Source organism: Remersonia thermophila, chromosome 5 (assembly GCF_042764415.1).
Source record: "Remersonia thermophila strain ATCC 22073 chromosome 5, whole genome shotgun sequence".
NCBI classification, from domain to species: domain Eukaryota; kingdom Fungi; phylum Ascomycota; class Sordariomycetes; order Sordariales; family Chaetomiaceae; genus Remersonia; species Remersonia thermophila.
The window spans coordinates 1,050,923-1,071,659 of record NC_092221.1 but is presented as its reverse complement, the minus strand read 5'-3'; the positions used below and the strand labels follow the sequence as shown (position 1 = coordinate 1,071,659).

Genomic DNA, 20,737 nt, shown 5'->3' with positions numbered 1-20,737 from the left:
CACGCAGCTGCGAGAGACCCGGTGCCAGAAGCCCGGGGGTTTCGCTCCAGCAAGCCTGCATGCATCGTTCAACGGCGAACGGATCTGGGGACTTTTGTGGTGGCTTGGAAGGAAAAGAGCGGACCCGCATCTGCGTCGACGTCCGTCCATGCTGAAACACAGCCAGCCCTCTACGGAGCATCGCCATCTCGCACTGCAGAACAGCCGAAATGCGGTAGGTACCGGGGCCGTTCTGTTCTTCGAATGGCCGGAGCCAAGCCAAGTCGGTGTGCATAACAAAAACAAAAACGACGACGACACCAGACGAGCAAACCAGAGAAGCGGGCGAGAACGAACAGTGGAAACCATGAGCTGTTGTTGCATTTGTGGCTGCGCATAACCTCCCGTTCGAGGACCAATGAACAACGGCCGACGATGGCAGCGTGCTGTTGCTTGGAAGAAACGTCGGGTATCATTCCCGAGAAGCCTGGAACCATACCAAGCCACATCCCAAGACATGCCCAAACCTTTTGGTTCCTCTTGGCATACGGCAGAGACAGAGAGAAACCACAAACCATATGTAGTTACCCTGCTCTTCATCAGGCATGGCGTCCGCGAGAACGGCGGCCAATGACAAGACATGGCAGCCAGCCGGTGGTTGAGCTTGTTGACCCCTTGCGAACCTTCTCCTGGTCGTCACAAACCCAAGAAGCCAGCAGCGCCGCCTCCCTGTCCCTCCAAAAGAGAAAGAAAAAATAAAGGCCGATCCTGATCCCTGGACGATTCTCCGCCCAAGTGGGGGCCGGAAGAGCAACCCGCTGCGGAAGCCAAGACCCCGGCCAGGCTCAGACAGGGACCCGGGCCCCAGTCGTTGGGCTGAAGCAGCGGGGAATGGAAACTGGGCAAAATGTCTGTTTCGGGACACCGTTCGCATTAGGCGCGACGGAGAGAGGATTTCCGGGGGTCCCCGTCGCAGGGTCCGTTTCGAACGCAACGTGACTGACGTCCAGCAGGTCGACATTTCCCATTTCCACCCTCCATCAGGACGGACCCAAACAGTCACAAAGTGAGAATGCACACCCTGGACAATCCGGGCCTCTTCGCTGTTTTGGGGGTCCCCCCCCCCCGGCGGCACCCTGATAGCTCCACCTGCTCCGACGGGAGGCACGTAGCTGGTTCGGAGACATTCTGGCTGTGTTAGCTCATGATCATTACATCACCACCGGAGCAACTCAACGTCCGTCCGTCGCTCCCGGGCGAGCAAATACAGGTCAGGAGGACGGGAGTGCGTCTTTTTTGTTGTTTTGTCCATCCGGGCCCGTCTCCCAACCCGAGTCTTGAAAATGCCATGCCCGTTTTGCTGCGAATGCAAGGTAGTTAGGTAGGTAGGTAGCCCGGCCGCGGGTGCGTGGTACATACGTAGTAGGCAACCCAAGTCCTGGAAGACGTAGCCGGCATTCTGCAACTTGCAGATGAGCGACCGGCCCAAGAAAAAAGTGAGGGCGACAGCTCGCATCTGCACACGCCCCCCGTTCCCCTCCTCTCGGCCCTGCTCTTGCACAGAATTCCGCCCACTCCGCCCCTCCATCCATCTCCCCCCTCTATACCCCTCCTCACCACACACACACACACACACACACACACACACACACACACACACGCACACACGAACACACATACACAGTACATGCACACACTCATGGACGGACCCCGCATCGAATCTGAACAATGCAGCACCCATGGAAGGCTCTACAGTCTCGCAATGGCTGGCCCGTGTCAAAGTTCCAAGAGTCCTAGGTAGCACAAGGGAGAACGACACCAACCCGCGCGCTCGGTACCTTGCTCGCTCGGTTTCGCCTGCCGTCGCGGGAAGCAAGAGCAAGCAGCCAAACAGCCTGACCGACCTACCGGTGGTGCTTGGCTCAGGCTTGCAAGCCCGGGATAGGCCGGGGCCGACGGTTCCTTCAGAGCTGCCCGGCGGACCTTTTGGGGCCCGGGGGCGGCGGCTCCCATCGAGGGGCTTGCTTTCCCAGCGAGATGGGCGCAGCAGCAGCCTCCCCGAACCTCCCAGAGACGTCATGAGCTTAGGGTGATCCGTTCCATCCCCCCTCCTTTCAGGTACACAATATCAGGCTGAAGCGTGGGATCCGAGCCCTCTCGCGCGCTCAACACCGCCTTCTCGAGGAGCATGCCGCGGGCATCGCGAATCGAAGTAGCGGGCGCCCTTCGGCATGGCGGTGAGGAGAGAAAAGCCACCAACATTTGGATCGGACCGGCAAGGCAGCAGCTTGACCACGAAATGTAGGCCGTGTACGTAGCCATGTAGGGCATGTCCCGTGCTGTGTTGTGTGGTGGTGGTGGTGGTGGTGGTGGTGGTAGCGGCGGCAGCAGCAGTGGTAGTGGTGGTGGCGGCGGTGGGTAAATGCCGGCGCGAAGCAACGACGCTTTGTGACCTTTCATCAATGTCAAGAACCGTACATGTCGCATATTGTCCAAGGTGGCAGGGTGACATGCATGTGGCACCTTCCTCCCCCTTTCCGCCGGCCGCATAGACGTCAAGCAGCCCTCTAGGCTCGGAGGGATAGGATGGACGTTGGGAGACGGATGGAGGGCCTACGGTGCAAGGGGAGAGTCCGGTGCCACGCACGGTGGGTCTGGCGTGCCCGAATGCGTGGTCGGTCTGGCGACGACGGGAGACAGGGACGCACGTCTACTACCTACTATACACTGTCCGTCCGGGTCCTCCTTGCATGCCGGGACCGCCTCGGGCTACCTAGATGCTCACCTATCCGACACATAGCTCGTAGGGCTGAGCTCAGGCAAGCGCCGTGACTGCGTTTGGCCTCCCCCCCATCTCGACGCGCACCGCACCAAGGATTCCGTTTTGTTTCGATTGTCAAAGGGGGTTTCTTGGCCCCCTTTCGGAGTTAACGGGTGTTGCAAAGTCTCCCTCCGAGGATGGCAAGGCTTCTTTTTGGCCCAGCGTTTGTCATCCTGTGTCCGATGTCTCCGGGAACGTCCATGTGGAACGGGGGATCGTGACCAGAAACATCGATACGGGAGGCTACCAGTCTCTCTGGTAGCCTCCCGCCGCCACTCGCCGCGGGAGAAGCAGGCTGTGAACGCACAAAGTCCCTGGCTGCACGCGCCCGCCGGTAGCCCTCGGGAGCACCCGCGGGACCGGGCGCAATGATGCCGAGCCCGAGCCCGACCGGAGACGACAATGTGCAGAGCTCCGCACTCACCCACCCACCCACCCACACGCACACCCACACGCACACCCACACACACACACACACATACACACATATACACACACACATATCCTGCCCCGAGAACTTCGTGTGACTTTTAAAAAAACCGAACGGGACGTATGGGGTAGCATTCACAGTCGACCCGCGTGGAGGCGGTCAGGTTAACACGGCTTACGCGTGGAAGACGCACACACAAAATAGCTCAGGTGGCATGTGCGTGCGTGCGCGCGTGAGCGAGGGAGGGCGAGGGAGAAAGAAAGCAAGAGAAAAAACGAGTGTGGTCAATCATGGCAATGTTCGGACCAGGGTGCGATGACGCGGGTTGCAGGTATCGAACCAGACTTTGAGCCAACCCACGGGAGAATCGGCAAGTCTCGATGGCGGGAAGGAGGGGAAGGAGGGGGGGGGGGGGGGGGGAGAAAGGGTGGGATGTTCGGCGCTTAGAGACCTGTGCGTATGTGATCGTGTGTTCATTCAGAAGGGGATGAATAAGAAGGGAGAAGGGGGGGGGGGGGGGGTTCCCGTGCGCTGCAGCCGGGTCGTCGTGGTTGCGCCACAGCCGTCTTGTTGCATAACCCGGGACGATCTCCACGGATAGAGGATAGAGGGGGGCGTGGAGGAGGCCGAACGGAAGCCTGAGCGAGCAAAAACGCCGCTTTGGCGACAAAAGGTCGAACCGGCAGATGAGAGAGCGCTGAGGACACCTTTACTGCGTATGCAAGCCTGGAAAGCCGAATTGCTTGTGGCGTATGCGAGGTCTGGGTCCGTGACGATCTTCGTGTCCAGCAAGGTTGGTTGTCCCGTCATGCGGCGACTGTGCTTCACGGCTTGGCTAGGTAACGTAGCCTGAGCCTGAGCCTGGGCGTGGTTGTGCTGCTTGTGCTAACTACTCGGCGGGGCCCTGCCCGCGGATTGGCAGGGGGAAGAGTCAGTTGCGCGGCTAATTTTGACGCACATGCAGAAGGACGGCGGAAGAAATCTGCGAGTGCGGTGTTGGGGATGGACCTGTGTGACACAGGAGCCCGAGAGTTTCTCGGCAATTTCAGGCCCAAACGACCTAGACAGAAGCCAGCCCACAACTACCGCCGTGGTCTGGACACGGACACGGCGGTCGAGAGCTCCGTGTAACCAACCGGGGCCTCGATGGGCCTCGTCGTTGACCCTTGTGCCTTTTTTTGCTTGGACGGAAGGCCGGAAGGCCGGAGCGGGGTGTCGGGGGTGTGTGTGACATGCGTCCCGTTTCGGTCAAGCCATCGTATGTGAGCGAGTAGCAGGCCGGCGTGGTCGTTGAAGATTTGGTTGCTCGAAACCGTGGTGCTTCGCGAGCCGGACGCGCAAGAGACCCGGCGGGATGCAAGGTCTCGGTCTGGGACGCTTGAACGGTGGGCGGCTGTCCAAGCGGTTCCCTCGGACGGAGTCGTGAATCATGCCAACCGAGGCCGGGTCGTAGCGACCTGGACTGCCATATTCCAAGGCGTACCGGGGGCGACGTTGCTTTGGCGAGGTTTCTCTATACGCAGTACACGTATTGCCCACATTGACCGGAGCCCCTGTATGGCATGTGCTGTGTGTATAGTACGCAGTATGTACGAAGTACCTACATAGATGGAGTGGATTGGCGGCTGCTGCTGCTGCACAGGGAGCCAGCAGAACCCGGGGAGTGGGACCGTCCCCGTGAACCGTACCATCGCAGACGGAAACAAGCAAGCCACCCCTGGCATTGCATGCTGCGGTCGCCCGGCTGCCTGGGCGTCCATGTGGGCGGCGCAGCAGCAGAGACGAGCGAAAGAGCAATTCCCGCCTGTTTTGCGTGTGTCGGCGCCCGCTGCCAGCAAGAAAGAGCGGAGTGGGGCACCCGACAGGGATCAGCTCGGTTTTTGGGACCGGACAGGGGGGCGGGAAACGGACAAGGGTCATGTCGAACAGGGGGATGGGGGAAAAGAGTGGAGGGGCGCCGGGGGAACGGAGTGGGTCCTCTGAGCAGGGTCTCGAGTGCCAAACGGATGCCAAGCCTTCTCCACTCTTTTGATCACCTCTCTCCATCCCAAAACCCAACAGCGAAACAACGACAACGACGACAACGACACCCGCGAAAGCCGCAACCCTTCACGTTACACAGACCCAACCCGGCTTGGAAACTTTGGAACCCCCTCGGTTTGCAAACAGGCATTGGTGGGGATCATCACACCATAGTTCCCTCTTGGGAAGCAAGCCCAACAGAAAAAACGCAGCAGCTCTACGCCGACTACGTGGACGCAGCCCCTTCTATTTTGAGATACCAGGTCGGGCCGGTGTCCAAGATGGGCGATGGCCGACTTGACGCAGACCTGGTAGTGACAAGGAACCGTGGTGCCCTTGGTGACCTCTCCTACTATCGGCATCTCTGAGCCCGACGGTACCTACCTGTGGCTCCCAATCGAGAACGTTTCATTTTCTGAGAGACCGTCATGATGTCTCAGCGCCACGGGATACATCATTCGGCGAGGCAGTCCCATGCCGGCACGAGACGGAGCCGAAGGGGGCTTTGGGCAACCCTCCCTCCCTTTTCGCCCTGCCCCGTCTTTGGCTTGCTCGTCCTCAACACCACGGCGCTCCTCACTGACGCCGTCTGCTCAGCCTCACTTGCTGGCGGCCCGCAGACCCCGCCCGTTCCACTGGTCCGAGGTCCTTGTGTATGTAGGTAGAAGGGGGATCGCGGCTTGTTGACTCCCTCACTCTCCCTCCGTTCCCAACAAGGCCGCCGTGGGCTCTCATGCCCAATGCCATCCTTCGGAGTGAGGGAACATGTAGAGAACCTGAACGGTGCCGGGCTCGATTTGTCACCCCGTCCGTCCGGACACCCCAGGCAAACAACACGCTTCATCACGCCGGCCCGTCTTTAGACCTCAACCCCAGGCCCGGGCCACCCGGCGGGACGGACACGACCCAGGCAATCAACAGGTGACGATGAGCCCGACGGCAGTCAAGTCGCACAGGATCGCGCACAGGTTACCGCGCCCGGGTTCAACCCCGTTCCTGCTGCTCGTCCTGCCGTGGTTGTTCTCCTCGTGAGCGTGATTCGTTCCCATCCGCAGGGTGGGTGGGTGGGTGGCTGGCCGGCTGGCTTGGGATCCCTTGCGTCGCCGGTGCGCATAGGAACGCAGACGCGCACACAAGCACGCTCGGGGCAGGAACACGAACGGGACGCGACATGGACGCGGTCCCTTTGGACTCGGCAGGGTTGGGAATCATCCGCTGAGCCAGGTCATGCCGAGGGCCCGAGAGACAACAACAAGCACAGACCCGACTCTCTCACAGAACCTCTTCCATCCCCAACAAAGAGTACCTGCTGCGAGATTGTGGCTATGACCTGCGTATGACATGGTAGACTTTGGTAACCATGCCCTGCTGGACGAGTGTTCACCCAGCCCAACCACGCCCAAAGCTCCGTCGGGTTTTGTAACCCCCCGCCCCCCTCCCTCTTCATCGTTCCTCTCTCTTCCGTGGCTTGTGGTGGCAGAACCCCTTTCCCCAGGTTCGCATCTTTGAATCTCAAAGATAAGCAATGAGACAACCCTCTGATGATCCTCCTCGCCGAATAGGGCGCGATGGTATGCCGAAAATGGCGCCTCCCGCTACTTGTCAGCACCCAATCTCCAAGCCACACGCTGACGGCGTTGCTTTTCTCCCAGCTGCTGCCCCCCCAGACATCTGTAGAAGCCCACCACGACAAGCAAGTCGCTCGTTCTTTGGCCTAAACGAGCCCATCCAGGTATCCGCCTCGACCTCCCGTGCCATGTCATGCGAGACAGAAGGTGATCGTGGCCCTCGGCCCCCACCGGCGTCGGAGATCAACGCAGACAACCCCTTTTCGCCTTTATGCGTGCTCCATCGAAAAGAAAAAAGGGGGGGAAATAAAGAGAAGAGGAGGGACGTGGGTCGGTGGGTTTCGTCCGCCACTTTGTGGCTGGTTGGCGAGATGGCAGCCCGTCGGGCCCTTGTGTTCTTACCTTTTGCACAGCTGCACTCGAACGGCGCCGAGCCGGGCCAGCGGGACTTTTGACTTCTCCTCCTGGGCGCGGAAACGTCGTGCTACCTGGCCCTCTCTGGTACATGCAGCGGCGGGCAGGAGACGAGCGGTTGGGTCCAAGCAGAAATGAAGCAGATACATGGCGCATGCGTGCGTTTAGCCCCGGACCCGTCACCACCACCTGACATGCACCCACGAGCTCGGCCCGGTTCTTTGGTATCATTTGCGGATCATGTCGCATCTTTTCGCGCCGGGTCCGTTAGTCGAGTTATCGCTGCCTGGTATATACCTCCCGCCCCCTCCTTGCCTGTCTCTGTCCGTCCTCCGTGAGGAGGTGTTTGTCTGGTTCCGGATCTGAACGGGGAGGCGGCGGAGGGCGTGGTCGTGTCCTTGTGCTGTCTGCGCCCTTGGCACACTCACGAGGCGGTCTGCCCCCATAAACAACCTGCCAGTCGGACGGCAGCACGGCGTGGAATGGAGCCGAGAAAGCATGCACGCTGGAGGCTGTGCTGTGTTTGTTGACCGTTTCTGTCTCTCTCTCTCTAAACCTTCACTGACCTCATCGACCGTAATGTTGCATCTTTCATCCTCCAAAGAAGAACCTACCCTGCTTCCCTCCCCGCCCACCTCCTCCTCATCGGGTCTCTTCCCTCACTCGCTCGCTTTGGCTCCGGCGGAATCAGCCTATCCATTCTTCAAGTCAATTGGGCCCCCGTGGCTCACTGGCCCCCTTTGATCTCTCCTTTTCCAAGGGGCATCTTCAAGTCAACGTTGCAATCACCAGACATTGGGTGTCTCGAGAAGTCCTTGTGTTACACAGTCCTCGTTGTCTTCGCTCTTGCGGACGCCTAAACGTCCTTGCGGGGGCGTGTGTCGAGTGAGTGTGTGATTGATAATGCTTGGTAAATGTCTTCTTGGCCCTGCTATGCCCCTCCCCTACGTGGATTTGTACTGAGCCCCTAGGGAACAGGTGTTGTCGTTGCCTTTTACGAGAGCCCCCCCCCCCCCTTCGGCATTCTCCGGTGTCCAGGCCCTGGCTACGCTCCTGAACCTACGTCGGGGCGGACTTTGCTGGTGCCGGCCGAGCCAACGGGCTAGTAGTAATCAGCGGCCCCGTGTTGCTTTACGTGCTCCTGTTCACGGTCATGCCTGCTTCTCGGCGGCGGGGCATTCGGGTGTTGAGGGGTGGTCAGCAGCGCTCTCCTGAACCAGGTCGCTCAGAAACTATATTGTTACAAACTTCAAAACGAATTCTCGGTCGACAGCAAGTTAGCGGTTGTTCTGTAGAGCTGAGAGAGAACGTAAACAAAGGGGGGGAAACCTTGGGGATAGAGTCGTTTGTAGCCCCCTGGCGGCGAGGTGAGGATAGGAAACAGACAGACAGTGAAGCAAAAAGACACCAAGATGACACGCAACAAAGTGTCCCTTTCACGGGTGAATGACTCTCCCAAGGAAAGGATCGCATGTCTATCTAACTACCTAGCTCCCCAAGGAATCAAACAAAGACAAGCGTTGCTTCTATCGACATCCTACGACGACGACGACACAGGCATATACAAACGACTCACATGCAGTCAAGGCTGCTCGACGGGGTGACGTTCAGAAAGCTATCTACCAGCGTGTCCAATTCTCTGGCTGTCATCACTCCTCTCGACTCCCACCGGGCATGGCACATTCAGGACGACAGGCACTCCATCCCTCATCATCACCATTTCACGTACGTCGACAGAATCTTAACGAAGTGAAAACCAACCCACACCACGTCCAATGTCCATCTTGATGATGACGTTCATTCGACAGCGAACAAGAGAAAATGCGTAATACAAAAGTTAAAAAAAAAAAAAAAAAAACGACCAAAAACAAAGGCTCGTCGCGTGCTGTATCATGACATTCTTTCCCTCTTCCTTTGCCTGAGCCAGTCCATTAGCCTCTCTTCCTGTGTCTTTGTCATAGGCACACATTTGTATGTAGCTGTGTCTCTTCCCCATCAACCAATCGCCCCAGATCACTCAAGTCAAGGATCATACAATACACGTCCGCGCACCCCCTTCAGATCATCATCTCTCTCCCATCTTAACATCTCCTCCCCATTAGAACAAATGAAACCTCTCTCCTCTAACCAACCTCCCTTCACTGACCACCCCCAGCAGCCTGAGGTCCACCACCCCTCGCCCTCTTGCCGCCTCTGCCACCACCCTCGCCAGGGCCATCGGCCCCATCCCTCGGCCTCTTGTTCCCTGCCGCCGTGCCGCCCCCAGCACCACCCGCGGGAGCGAATTCCCCAGCGTTGGGGTTCAGGCCACCACCACCGCGGCCGAAACCACCACGACCGCCGCGTCCCTGACCGCCGCGGCCTGGCCCGGCCTGGTACAGGCCCCTCGCCCCGCGACCCGCACCGCCGCGTGAGGATGGCACCGGGATGCCTCTAGGTTGGTTCTGTGCCTGTCCTTGCTGCTGCTGCTGTTGTTGCGGCTGCTGGGCTTGTTGCTGCTGACCTTGTTGCTGCTGAGCTTGTTGCGGCTGGGTTGTCGCGGCCGGTGGTGGGAGATGGCTGGTCGCCGCGGCAGGAGGGGCGCCGAAGGGGTTGTTGATCGGCGGGACGACCGTCGGCGGAGGGATCCCGCTCGGCTTCGGCGGGGGGATCGCGCTTGCAGGCGCGGTTGCGGTCGGAGTTGCGGGTTTTTGCTCTTCCTTGACGGGTGCAGCAGCGGCTGTGAAAGCGTTGGTTAGCATGCCGTCGCCACGTCGACCGGCCATCAGAAAATACATACCAGGAGCTTGACCCTTCTGAGCGGCCGGGGCGCCCGTGGCAGCAGGCTGGGCAACAGCCGCCGCCGCCGCCGTCGTCGTGGCAGCAGCTGGAGCCGGCGGAGCCGGCGGCGCTGCCGGCTTCGCATCCTTCGCGATGTTCCACACCTCGCCCACCGGCCTCTCCGGAGTCTCTTTCGCCGCCGCCTCCACCACGGCAATCTTGGCGTTGGCCGTCTTGATCTGCCGATCGAGCATGTTGATCCGGAGGGACGATTTCTTGCCCTCCAGCTCCCGCGCGTTGGTGATCTTCTGCTCGAGGTCGGCCTTGACGGCGGCTTCGGCCTCTTCTTTGGCCTTCTTGGCCTCGGCTGCGACCATCCTCTTGACGTTGGCCTTGACGATGTTCGAGATCGTCGGGTTGCTGGCAACGAGCTGTCGGATCTGCTCGTCCGGCATGCTGTTGAGGTCGGGGACCTGGGCAGGCTGGCCGTCGGTTGCGGCAGCGCCCTCCTTGGGCGTCGCCGTCATCATCTCGGCCTTGACGATGGCCAGCTCCTGCTGGAGCTTGAGGTTGAACTCCTCCTGCAGCTTCGCCCGCTCCTCCTGGACCTGCTTCTCCAGGTTCTCCTTGTGCTCCGCGAGCTTCTTGTTGAGGGCGTTCTTCATCTTGTCCGACCGCATCTTGAGCGTGGCCTCTGCCTGCTCCTCAAGCTGCTTGGCCTTCGCCTCGCACTCGGCAGCCTTGGCCTCGGCGGCCGCAATCTTCTCCTCCAGGGCCTTGCGTTCCTCGTTCGACAGGCCGACGGCCGGCGGCGCTGGAGCCGGAGCATCGGTCATGGCAGCTTCTCCGCCGTTGGTCGCCGCGGCTTGTGCGAGAGCCTGGTCGCGCTCGGCGATCGCCCTCGCCAGCTCGGACCGAAGCTGCTCGACCTGAGCCTCGGCCGCTGCCTTTTGGGCCTGGGCCGCCTCAAGCTCGCGCCGCACGGCTTCGAGCTGCAGCGTGAGCTGAGCGACCTGTTCCGTGTCGGTGGCGACCGACGCGGGCTGCTCGGCAGCCGGAGCCGCAGCCGGAGCCGCAGCCGCAGCCGCAGCCGCGGCGGCCTGCTGCTCCAAAGCCCTGTTCCGTTCCGTGAGAGCCGCAAGCTGTTGCTTGGCCTCTCCCAGCTCCTTCTCGACGGTCACCAGCTGCTGATTCATCGAGTCGAGGGTGCTCTGGAGCGCCGCCTTCTCGGCGTTCGCCTCGTCTCGCTGGTTCTTCATATTCTTAAACCTTTCCTTGAACTGCTCCGCGAGCCTCTCCTTTGTCGTCTTCCACTCGTTGGTCTTGGCGTCCAGAGCATCCTTTGCCTCCTGGGCCTCCTTCTGCAGCTGTTCCACCGATTCCTTGAGCGCGTTCCTCTCGGCCTCGAGGCCGGCGATGGTCTCCTTAAGCTGCTCCACCTCCTGGGGATCGCCCTGGCCGTACTTGCTGAGGATCGACTCGATTCTCTTCTGCAGGCCCTCCCGAGCCTCCTGGAGCTGCCGGATCTCCTGCTCCCTGAAGCTCTTGTCGAGCTCGAGCTCCGAGATGCGGGCCTCAAGAGGCTGGATCTTGTTCTCGAGCTGCGCGATCTTCTCCGACTTTTGCTCGAGCTGCGCCTGCGCGCGCTGGTTCTCGTTCCGGAGGGTGACGTTGCTCTCGCGAATCAGGTTGAGCTCGTTCAGCTTGTCCATCAGCTCCTTGTGCGTCAGGGAGCTGCGCGAGCTGTCCGCATGGGCGCGCCGCTCCTGGTCGAGCTTGAGGCGCGTCTCGTCGAGCTGCGACTGAGCATACTCGAGCTGTTGCTGCAGCCTCTTGGCCTCCTGGAGCTTCATCTCGTACTGCACCTCGAGGATCTCCTTCTCGCGGCGCAGATACGTGTTCAGCTCGCGCAGGCCCTCGGTCGCCGTGTCGGCAAGCGCAGGCGACGGGCCGTCGCCGTCCGACTGAGCGCGGTTCTGCTGCAGGGCCGTGATCTGGGCGGTGACGCTGTCCAGCTGCTGGTGGAGAAGCTTGTTCTGGGCGGCGACGTCTTCCCTGCGGGCCTTGATCTCCGCCATCTCCCGCTCCAGATGCTGGCGCCGCTCCTCCCACGACTGCTCGGCCTGGGCGAGGGAGAGCTTGGCCGACTCGGCTTCGGCGCGCCAGGTCGCCGCGTCGGTCTTGAGCTTGTTGTGCTCGTCGCGGATCTGCTGCAGCAGCTTGGTCGCCTCGGCGTGCCTAACCAGCTCTTGCTCGTAATCCTGCTGGGCCTTGGTGGCGATCTCGGCCTGGGCGCGCAGGTCTTGCTGATGGAACCGCGCGGCCTCCTTGTATCGTTCCTCCTCGTCCTTGAGCCGGGCGATCTCGCTGTTGAGCATCCGTTCCTTCTCCTCGTACTTCCTCGCCACGTCGCTCTGCGAGTCCCGGAGCCTGTTAAGCTCGTTGTTCGAGCTGGAGAGCTCGGCTGTGAGCGCCTCGACGCGCTGTTGGAGCTCGTTGGCGGCGTTCGCCTTGGCCTCGAGGGCCGCGTCCATCTCCTCGCGGTACTGGTTGTGGGACTCGTTAAGGCTGGTGAGCTCCTCTTCCATGTCCTTGCTGAGCTGCTTGAACTGCTCGGCCTGCTGCTTTGCGTTTTCAAGCTGGACGTTGAGGAGATCCACGGCGTGCCGGAGCTCCTGGGCTTCGTTCTCGAGCTCCTCGATCCGGGCCTGCGAGTCGTCGTTGCCCGTGGCATCGTGAAGCGTGCCGGGGCGGGGCGTGGGCAGGGGGCGCAGGCGCTCGGCGCGCTCCTGGGCATTCCGGAGCTCGATCTCGAGCTCGCCGACGCGGGCCTGAAGATGATCCCTGGTGGTTTTGATCTGGACGTTCTCCTCCTTGATCTGGCCAATCATGGAGGTGAGCTCGTCGACCCTCTTCTGGAACTGCTGGGCGTCGAACTCCTTGCGGAGCTGGAGCTTCTTGGTCTCCTCGACCTCGTCGGCGAGCTTCCGCTTGGTGGCCGCGAGCTCGCCGTCCAGGGCGTCGATCTGCGCCTGCAGCCTCCGCTTGGCCTCCGACTCGGCCAGCTCGCGCTCGTTCAGCAGCGACTGCTGGCCGGCCAGGAGGTCGTTGAGCCTCGCCTTCTCCTGTGCGAGGGTCTCGTTGTCCTGGTTCAGACGCTCCTGGATCGTCTTCCAGAGCGTCTTCTCGGCCCGCAGGTTGGCGTTTTCGTTGCGGAGGCTCTCCACCAGGCCCTTGGCGTCGACAAGCTCCTCGGCCACCTGCTGGGTCCGGATGTCCTGCTTGGCGGCCGACTCGGCCAGGGCCTGGTTGCGCTTCTGGAGCTCCTGCTTCTCGTTCTGGAGGGCCTTGAAGTTCGACTCGAGCATGTTGTAGCGCTCCGTCGACAGGGTGAGGTGGCTGGAGAGGCGAGACACCTCGCTCTGGAGCGAGCCCTTTTCGGTGGACAGCCGGTCGATCTGATCCCGCATGGCCTTCCTGTCGGTGGCCTGGTCGTTTCGGTACGAGTCGAACTGGGCCTGCAGCTCGCGCAGGGCGGCCGTCAGGTTGGCCTCGTCGCCGTGGGCGGCAGGCTGCTGCTCGATGCTGGTGAGCACCTCGCGCTGGGCGCCCTCGCGGGGAAGGCCGAGGGCCTGCTGGATCTCGGCCGGCGATGCCTTTTGCTGGAGCATGCGGCGGAACATGTCGCGCTCCGTCATGTAGCTCTTCATGCGGACCGTGATGGACTGAACCTCGTCCTGGAGGGCGGCGACGGTGGCGCGAAGCTCCTCGACCTCTTCGTGGTCGCGATCGGCCTGCTGCTTGGCGGCCAAGGCCTCCTCGTTTTCCATCTTGGTGGCGAGCTCGCGGGTGAGCCGGAGCAGCTCTTGGTTCTTCTGCTGCATCTCGTGTATGTTCTTGAAGGCCGTGTACCTCTCGGTGATGAAGCGATGGGTGTCCGACATGTCGTCCAGGGCGTTCTCGGCCACCTCGCCACGCTGGATCCGCTCAAACTGTTCCTTCTCCTCCTCGGTCAGGTTCTCGTCGCCCTTCTCGAGGGCGTGGATGTTGAAGATGAGCACGTGGATCTGGGTGCTGAGATCGCGAAGCTGGCTCTGCAGAATCTTGATCTCGGCCTGGGCGCTCGAGGCCGCGCTCTCTGCCTTGCGGGCGATCTTGACCGCCGCGTCGCGGTCTTCGTACGACTCCTGCAGGAGCTCCGACATCTGGATGACCTCGCGCTCGAGACGGTCCTTCTCGGCGCGGATCTCCTCGTACTCTGGGATCTTGGCGTCCAGCATGTTGACGACGTCGTCGAGCTCTTCCTGGAGCTTCTGGCTCCGCCGCTGCTCGCTCGTGAGCTGCGCCTTGACCTTGAGCAGCTCCTCGAGGGTCTCGGTGGCACGGTACGACGCCTTGCCGCGGATCGACATCGGGGTGCCGAAGGGCGACGCGGGACGGGCCAAGAAGGAGGAGGAGCCGTTGGCGCGGGGGGTCTGCGGCGCCGATCCGGGGGCGCCTTCGTGGGTGTCGAGGACCGTCTTGAGGCGGTCCACCTCGGACTGGAGCTCCTGCGCCTGCTCTTCGGCCCGGGAGAGCTCCGCCTTGGCCTGCTCCAGCTCGCGACGGACGCGGCGAACCTCTTCGGCGCCGTCGTCCTTGACCTGCTCCAGCCGGAGCTCGACCTCCTTGAGACGGTTCCGGTGGGTTTGCGCTTGCTGGTCCTTGAGCTCGACCAAGCGCCTCGAGGCCTCCAGCTCCTGCTTGAAGCTCTCCTCGGCGCGGGCGGCAGACTCCTGCAGCTGCTGGACCTTGGTCAGGGCCTCCTCGGCCTTCATCTGGGCCTCGTCGACGCGCTTGCGAAGCTGCTGCTCGGTGCGGGTCAGGGACTCGATGGTGGAGGCGGCATCTTCGTTCTGGCGCTGCAGCTCGGCGATGCGGGCGCCCTTTTCCTTGCGGATCTTGAGGTTCTCGGCGGATTTGGTCTTGAGCTCCGTCTCGTACCACTCGTTGCTCTTCTTTGCGAGCTCGAGCTCCTGCTTGAGCGCTTCCTCGCGGTACTTTGCCGAGTTGGCGGCCGTCTGGGCGGTCTGCACCGACTGGTTCAGCGCCGTGATGTCCTGGTTGAGCTTCAGGATCTTTTGGTGTTGCTTCTGCAGCTCTTCCGAGAGCGCGGCATTGGCGGTCGTCTTGGAGTCGACGATGGCGAGGGTCTCGCGGTTCGAGGTTTCGAGGGACGCAATGCGGGCGCGGAGGGTCTCAATCTCGGAGAGCGACGTGGATCCGGACGACTTGAGGGTCTGGAGCTCGTTTTCGAGCGTGCGCCGGGTGGCCTCTGCATCGCGCGATTGTTAGGGGGGGAGGTGGGCTGCCTGCGGACAAAAGCAGTCCGCCGTTGGATGGGAGGCAGACGCACCTTCTTGCTGGAGCTTCTGCCGGATTTCCTCGACTTCCTTCAGGGCCTTGTCGGCGGTGCTCTTGAACTGCTCGCATTTTGATTCGGCGCCGCGGAACGCGGCCTCGAGCTCAACGCCGAGCTGGAACTTGTCCTGCTCGAGATCGCGCAGCTTGGCGACGATGGCATTGAGGACGGACGCGACGAGCTCGACGGTGGGCGCCGCAAGCAGCTGCCGAAGGTCGGGCTCGGACACGCCGGCTTGCGTCGAGAGGTAGACAACGTCCACCTCTGCAGCCGCCATTGTGGATGGATGGATGGTTTGTTGACGTTCAGTTCATGCGCCGAACGACCGGGAAAGCGCGGCAAGGGGAGGATGGATTAAAGGATTGAATGGAAACAGGGCTGGGAAAGAAAAGAAGGATGGATTTTCCAGAGAATGAAAGTGAAGTTGAAAGGGGTAGGCGTTCGGGTTGTTGATGAGGAGGGAAGGGTTGTTGGCCGTCTTCCCTTTTTTCCTTTGCAAACCGACAAAGGAAAGGAAAAGATGCACGAGGCGAAGCGCAGCCGCGCAGTCACGGTAACCAAACGCCGCTGGTTTTGGCAAGTCCCCCAAAGCACGGTCTGGCGCAGCTTCCCGGAGCTTGGGCGCGTTTCTGCCAATCAGCGCGATTGAAGACCCATTTATGTGGGGCGGTCACGTGGTCTGTGGGATTGCCGACTCTGGACAGACATGAAGTCATGCACACCGGACGTGGTTCCAGGTACTTGCTCTACTATAGTACACTGTAGACGAGGTACCTTTGCAGGGAGAATTGACCTTTCATTGATGAAGAGAAACTGTGCCATCTCTCCAACAAAGACAAGGCAGCAACCTGTTTTTTTTTTTTCATTTCCTTGGGGTTTTTTTTTTTTTTTTTGCTTGGGTCAAATAAAGAACACCAACCAACTATGTACCTATTTATGGACATGTAATAATGTACGTACCTAGGGAACCTGGAAGCAAAGGGGGGGATTGGTGGCAAGCAATATTGAAAACGGAGCGATCGGATCCTGCCAGCGACATTTCCCATTCAGACCACTGGAAGCTTTTGGCATGGGAGCTACTTCCTATAGATAGAGAAGGGTAAATTAGATCCCAAGGCGGCTTGATAACTAAGAAAATCTATACGGCTTCGTCCCTCCTGTCCCTCTTGTCCAAGCCCAACTTGTTACAAGAAACCCGTTGTGCCTTTTTCAAACCAAGATCGGGGAATCACCAACGGAGAAAATGGGTGGAATGCGTATGTGTACAAAGAGATGGGCAAAGGAAACTGGAAACACCGACACAACACCAACCCCCCCCCTCCAAAGGCAGGCAACCAACCATCCAACTTCACCGCAAGCACCGTACCAACCAACAAATTACGAACTCATCCTAGGGCAGTCCAAACGACCGCCACTACCTTACTGCTGTCACTGTCCCTATTGTCATTGCTGCTGCTGCTGCTGTTGTTGTTGTTGTTGCTGTTGTTGTTGTGATGGTTGTGGCTGCTGCGGAGGCGCCGACCCCTCCATCTCATGATACTCCGGCACCGGTCCGCTCTGCCACGCCGACCGCGGATACTGCGGCTGTTGCGGCGGCGGCGGCGGCGGCGGCATGGTCTGGTATCCCTGATGATACCCCCCCGGGTACGCGGCGTACCCCGGATACGGCCCGCCCGGCATGACCACCGCCTGTCCCGGCAAGGGGGGCTGATGCGGCGAGTTCATCGGCGACGGGGAGCCGGGGTACGATTGCGGTTGGCTCGCCGGGTACGGCGACTGCAGCGGGGAGGGGTACAGAGGAGGATGGTGGGACGGCGGCGCTCCCTGCGGCACGCCGGGGTTGTAGTTGGCGTACTGGGGCTGGGCCGGACCTTGGCCCGGGAGCTCCTGCACGTTGGACGGCGGCGGCGGCGGCGGGAACATGGCGTTTTGGCCCGGGAGCTCGGGGCGGTTGGGAGGCGGCGTGCCTTGGCCGTAGAGCTCAGACGCGTTGGACGGGGTCGGCGGGGGGTGGTACATGGAAGTCTGGCCGGGGAGCTCGGGGCGGCTCGGCGAGGGCGAGGGCGACGGCGGCGGAGGCGTGGCAAGCTCGGGGCGGTTCGGCAGCGGGGGGTGCAGCGTGTTCTGCCCGGGCAGCTCGGCGTGGGTCGGAGGCGGGGAGTAAGGGCCCTTGGTGGTCGCCGAGGAGAGGGGCGACACGGGTTCGGCCGTCTTGAACGTGCTCGGAGACGGGCTCGCGGGGGGAGGAGGCACGGCGACGACGGCGGAATCGCTCGGCAGCTCGGCCTTTCCGCCCACGTGGTCCAGGGGGACGTCCGGGGCGTTGTCCGGGATCCGCAGCGACTCCTTCTTGTTCTTGCGGACAGACCTGACGATAAAGAAGACGATGAGGCCCAGCACGAGCAGGCCCCCGATGCCGCCGATCACCACGCCAAGGAGAAGCGCACTTGGGGGACTGCTGCCGGAACCCTCCTCCTCCTCCTCCTCGCCGCCCGAAGAGCTGCTGCCGCCCCGGTTGGAGGTTCCCGACTGGTTCGTCGGGACGGCGCTCTGCCCTTCGCGGGTTGCGTAGGTCTGCTCGATCGAGTTGACCACTCCGGCGGGTGTCACCTTCGCATCGGCCGCATCGCAGTAGTAATTGTACACCTGCGTCGTGTCAGCCCGGAGTCTCGTTGAGAAGGAATGACGCAGAAGGGCTTACCGAAACCGCCGACCTCACATCATCGATGGCGGTCGAGCCGCATCTGGCCTTGACATACGACGTGATTTCTTGCGAGACCCTGGTCGTCATGCCCTGCTTAAAGCACACGCATGATGCGAGAGCCATGGGGCCGTCAGGGCAGAGATAGTCGGTTTGCTGCGAGCGGCGTCAGCGAATGGCCGCTCCCCACAGGGCCGCCCGGTTTCCTCGCGGAGGCGGAGGAGGGAGAGGAGGAATGGCTTACGCCTTGGACGGCAGAGGAAAGCCCCGATTGCGCGCAGCTGGCGAGGGAGCTGTACTGGGGCAAGTCCGTCATGAAGTAGGTCACTGGTTACCGTTAGCCACACACGCCTCTTCCAGCTCGATCGTTCCGGCGCCGCGTGGGGTCACTGACTGTCTCCGGGAGGGTTGGACGGAACCGGGAAGGCGGTGGTGCCTGACGCCAGGAGGCAATAGGCGTTGAAGAGATCGATGGCGGACGAGGCATCGACGATGCGTCCGTCGCACATGGACTTGGCCGACGTGCTGATTTTGGAACTGACAAACGCCGAGTTGGCCGACTTGGAGCAGACGCAGCTGGCGAGCATGGCGGGCTCGGACGGGCAGAGATCGTAAGTCTGAGCAGGGTGTTAGCAAGGGGGGTGGGGAGAAGGGCGTTGGGGTCGCCTCGTTCGGATGCCGTGCGTTCATACCATGGTCCTGTCCAGCCAACGTCAGCCCGAGTCACGATGGTGTTTCCTGCGAGGCCTGGGAGCGGCCGTTGCGAGCTTACCTCACGCCGTACATGACGGCGCTCTGGGCGCATGGCGCCAGGTAACTGATCTCGGGAAAGTCGGTGATGTAGCTCTGGATCGCGGTCGGGGTCGGGAGGTTGAGCGTGCCGGATGGGTCGCAGTACGCGCTCAGGATCTGATGCGGGAGTCAACACAACACGCACTTCTTCCTTCGAGGCGGAGGAGAGAGGGCACTGACACTCCGCGCTGTGAGCTGCTCCTCCGGGGCCGCCGAGCTGCACGAGTAGCTGATGACGGTCGAAATCTCGGACGAGACGGAGGCGAAGATGTTGTTCTTGGTGCAGAAGCAATTCCGCAGCTCGGAGGGCTCATCGGGACATTGCTTGGACGTCAACGCCAGGACCTTCCAGCTCACGGCCGTGTAGACGCAGGGGGCCTTTGGGTGTTTGGCGTCGGCATGGTCAGTCTTGATCCGGACAGGCTCGAACAAAAGGTCGGGGGAGAGAGTCTTACGACCACCTCAAGGCCGGGCATGTCGGTGATGTAGCCTATCGAGTTCTGCGCCGCCGCCGACGAGGCGGCCAACACCAGGCCGGCGGCCGAGGTCCACCTACGTCCCGGGCCCATGGCGATGGTGGAACGGAGAAGCCACCAGACGGATCGATCAAAGACGATGGTCGGCCGCACCGCGGTCACACTGACAAAGGACGCACCGTCGCGGTCTGCTGGCCGGCCGCGGGGGGAAGAATCCAAGGATGAGGGAGGGTGTCGCTGAGGCGTCGTTACGGGTGCGTCCCGGCAAACCAGATTCAGATTCTGGGGAGCAGGAAAAATTCACCATCACGTCGGAGCAAACATTTGACTTGGCTCCTCTTCACGCTCAAGGGAACGCGCGAAGGGAGGGGGGGGGGCAAGCGCGGGTCAACCCTCCGCCATACGCGGGCCCGCTAGTGTACCACGGTAGGCAAACCGGGCGGGCAGACCGACAGACCGACAGATCCATCTTGGGTGGTGCTTCTTCCGCATAGAGAGGACTTCCCGAATGGGGGGGGTTCGGTTCTCTGCGAAGCCCCTGCGTCAAGGGGGGCCCATCCATGGTGGTAGGCAGAGCCAAGAAACACCGTGGAGAGTGTCCAAGAAGTCCCCAGTCTGTGTCACGGACGTTGTGTATGTTTTTTTTTGGTCTGGTTCCTGTCTCTCTGACGAGGTCTGAGGTTGGTGGAAGTTTGCGGGCCCCTGTCAGCTGAAAGGTTGACAAGGTTGAGCTTAATCTTAAAAGAGGTCCGTCTGGGACAGCAGAGCCAATCATTGTACGTAATTGAGGCTGGGGTCGGTAGGGTTGTCCAATGAGAGGCGATGCGGGGGACGCAAGAGGGCTAAACGGGGAAAGCACCGCGATGTCGACCAGGGAGGCACAGGAAAAGCAGCCCAAGCCGTTTCATCACCCGAGAGGTAACAAGGTATTACATACGCTACGCTAGCATAGGTACTGAGTAAGTACCTGACTGCCTACTGTACACAGTACGCCGTAGTTAGGTAACTAGGTACCTTGGTACGACGTCGCTTCGCTGTTTTCTGTTCTCGGCCATGGAATGGATGTCAGGTAAACTGCCATGTGCCTCGTTGCCGCTTGACTGTGTACTGTACGCACACACTACGGTGTAGGCACTGTACTTACAACCGGACGCCTTGACCAGCACGCCATCCCATGACATACTGTGTAAACATGGGGTACATTAGACCCCTTGAGAGGAAGAACATTCGAGGGAAAGGAGAAGGGGGGGGGGATGCATGGCTGAACCGTTGGGTTCTCTTCCGTTGCGCAAACACCCTCCTCCCGGCCCGTCTTGGCTGTCACCCACGGCGTCCGCGAAATCAACCTTACGGTCCAAGCGGATCATGCGACA

General features: G+C 61.1%; 2 protein-coding genes across 2 annotated transcripts; both read right to left on the bottom strand.

The window, feature by feature from the left end:
- Positions 1-9,372: 9,372 nt before the first annotated feature.
- On the bottom strand, positions 9,373-15,672 carry VTJ83DRAFT_5512 (uncharacterized protein; the record flags this gene model as incomplete). The annotated part of the gene is made up of 3 exons (XM_071012121.1): positions 9,373-9,953; positions 10,014-15,308; positions 15,390-15,672. 3 exons carry the CDS (start codon positions 15,670-15,672, stop codon positions 9,373-9,375), a joined length of 6,159 nt encoding a protein of 2,052 aa, XP_070864887.1.
- Positions 15,673-16,838: 1,166 nt separating this feature from the next.
- On the bottom strand, positions 16,839-19,457 carry VTJ83DRAFT_5511 (uncharacterized protein; the record flags this gene model as incomplete). Its single annotated transcript, XM_071012120.1, has 8 exons — positions 16,839-18,041; positions 18,097-18,252; positions 18,341-18,423; positions 18,491-18,713; positions 18,789-18,795; positions 18,869-19,005; positions 19,069-19,266; positions 19,344-19,457. The coding sequence occupies 8 exons, from the start codon at positions 19,455-19,457 to the stop codon at positions 16,839-16,841; spliced, it is 2,121 nt and encodes a 706-aa protein (XP_070864886.1).
- Positions 19,458-20,737: the final 1,280 nt, after the last annotated feature.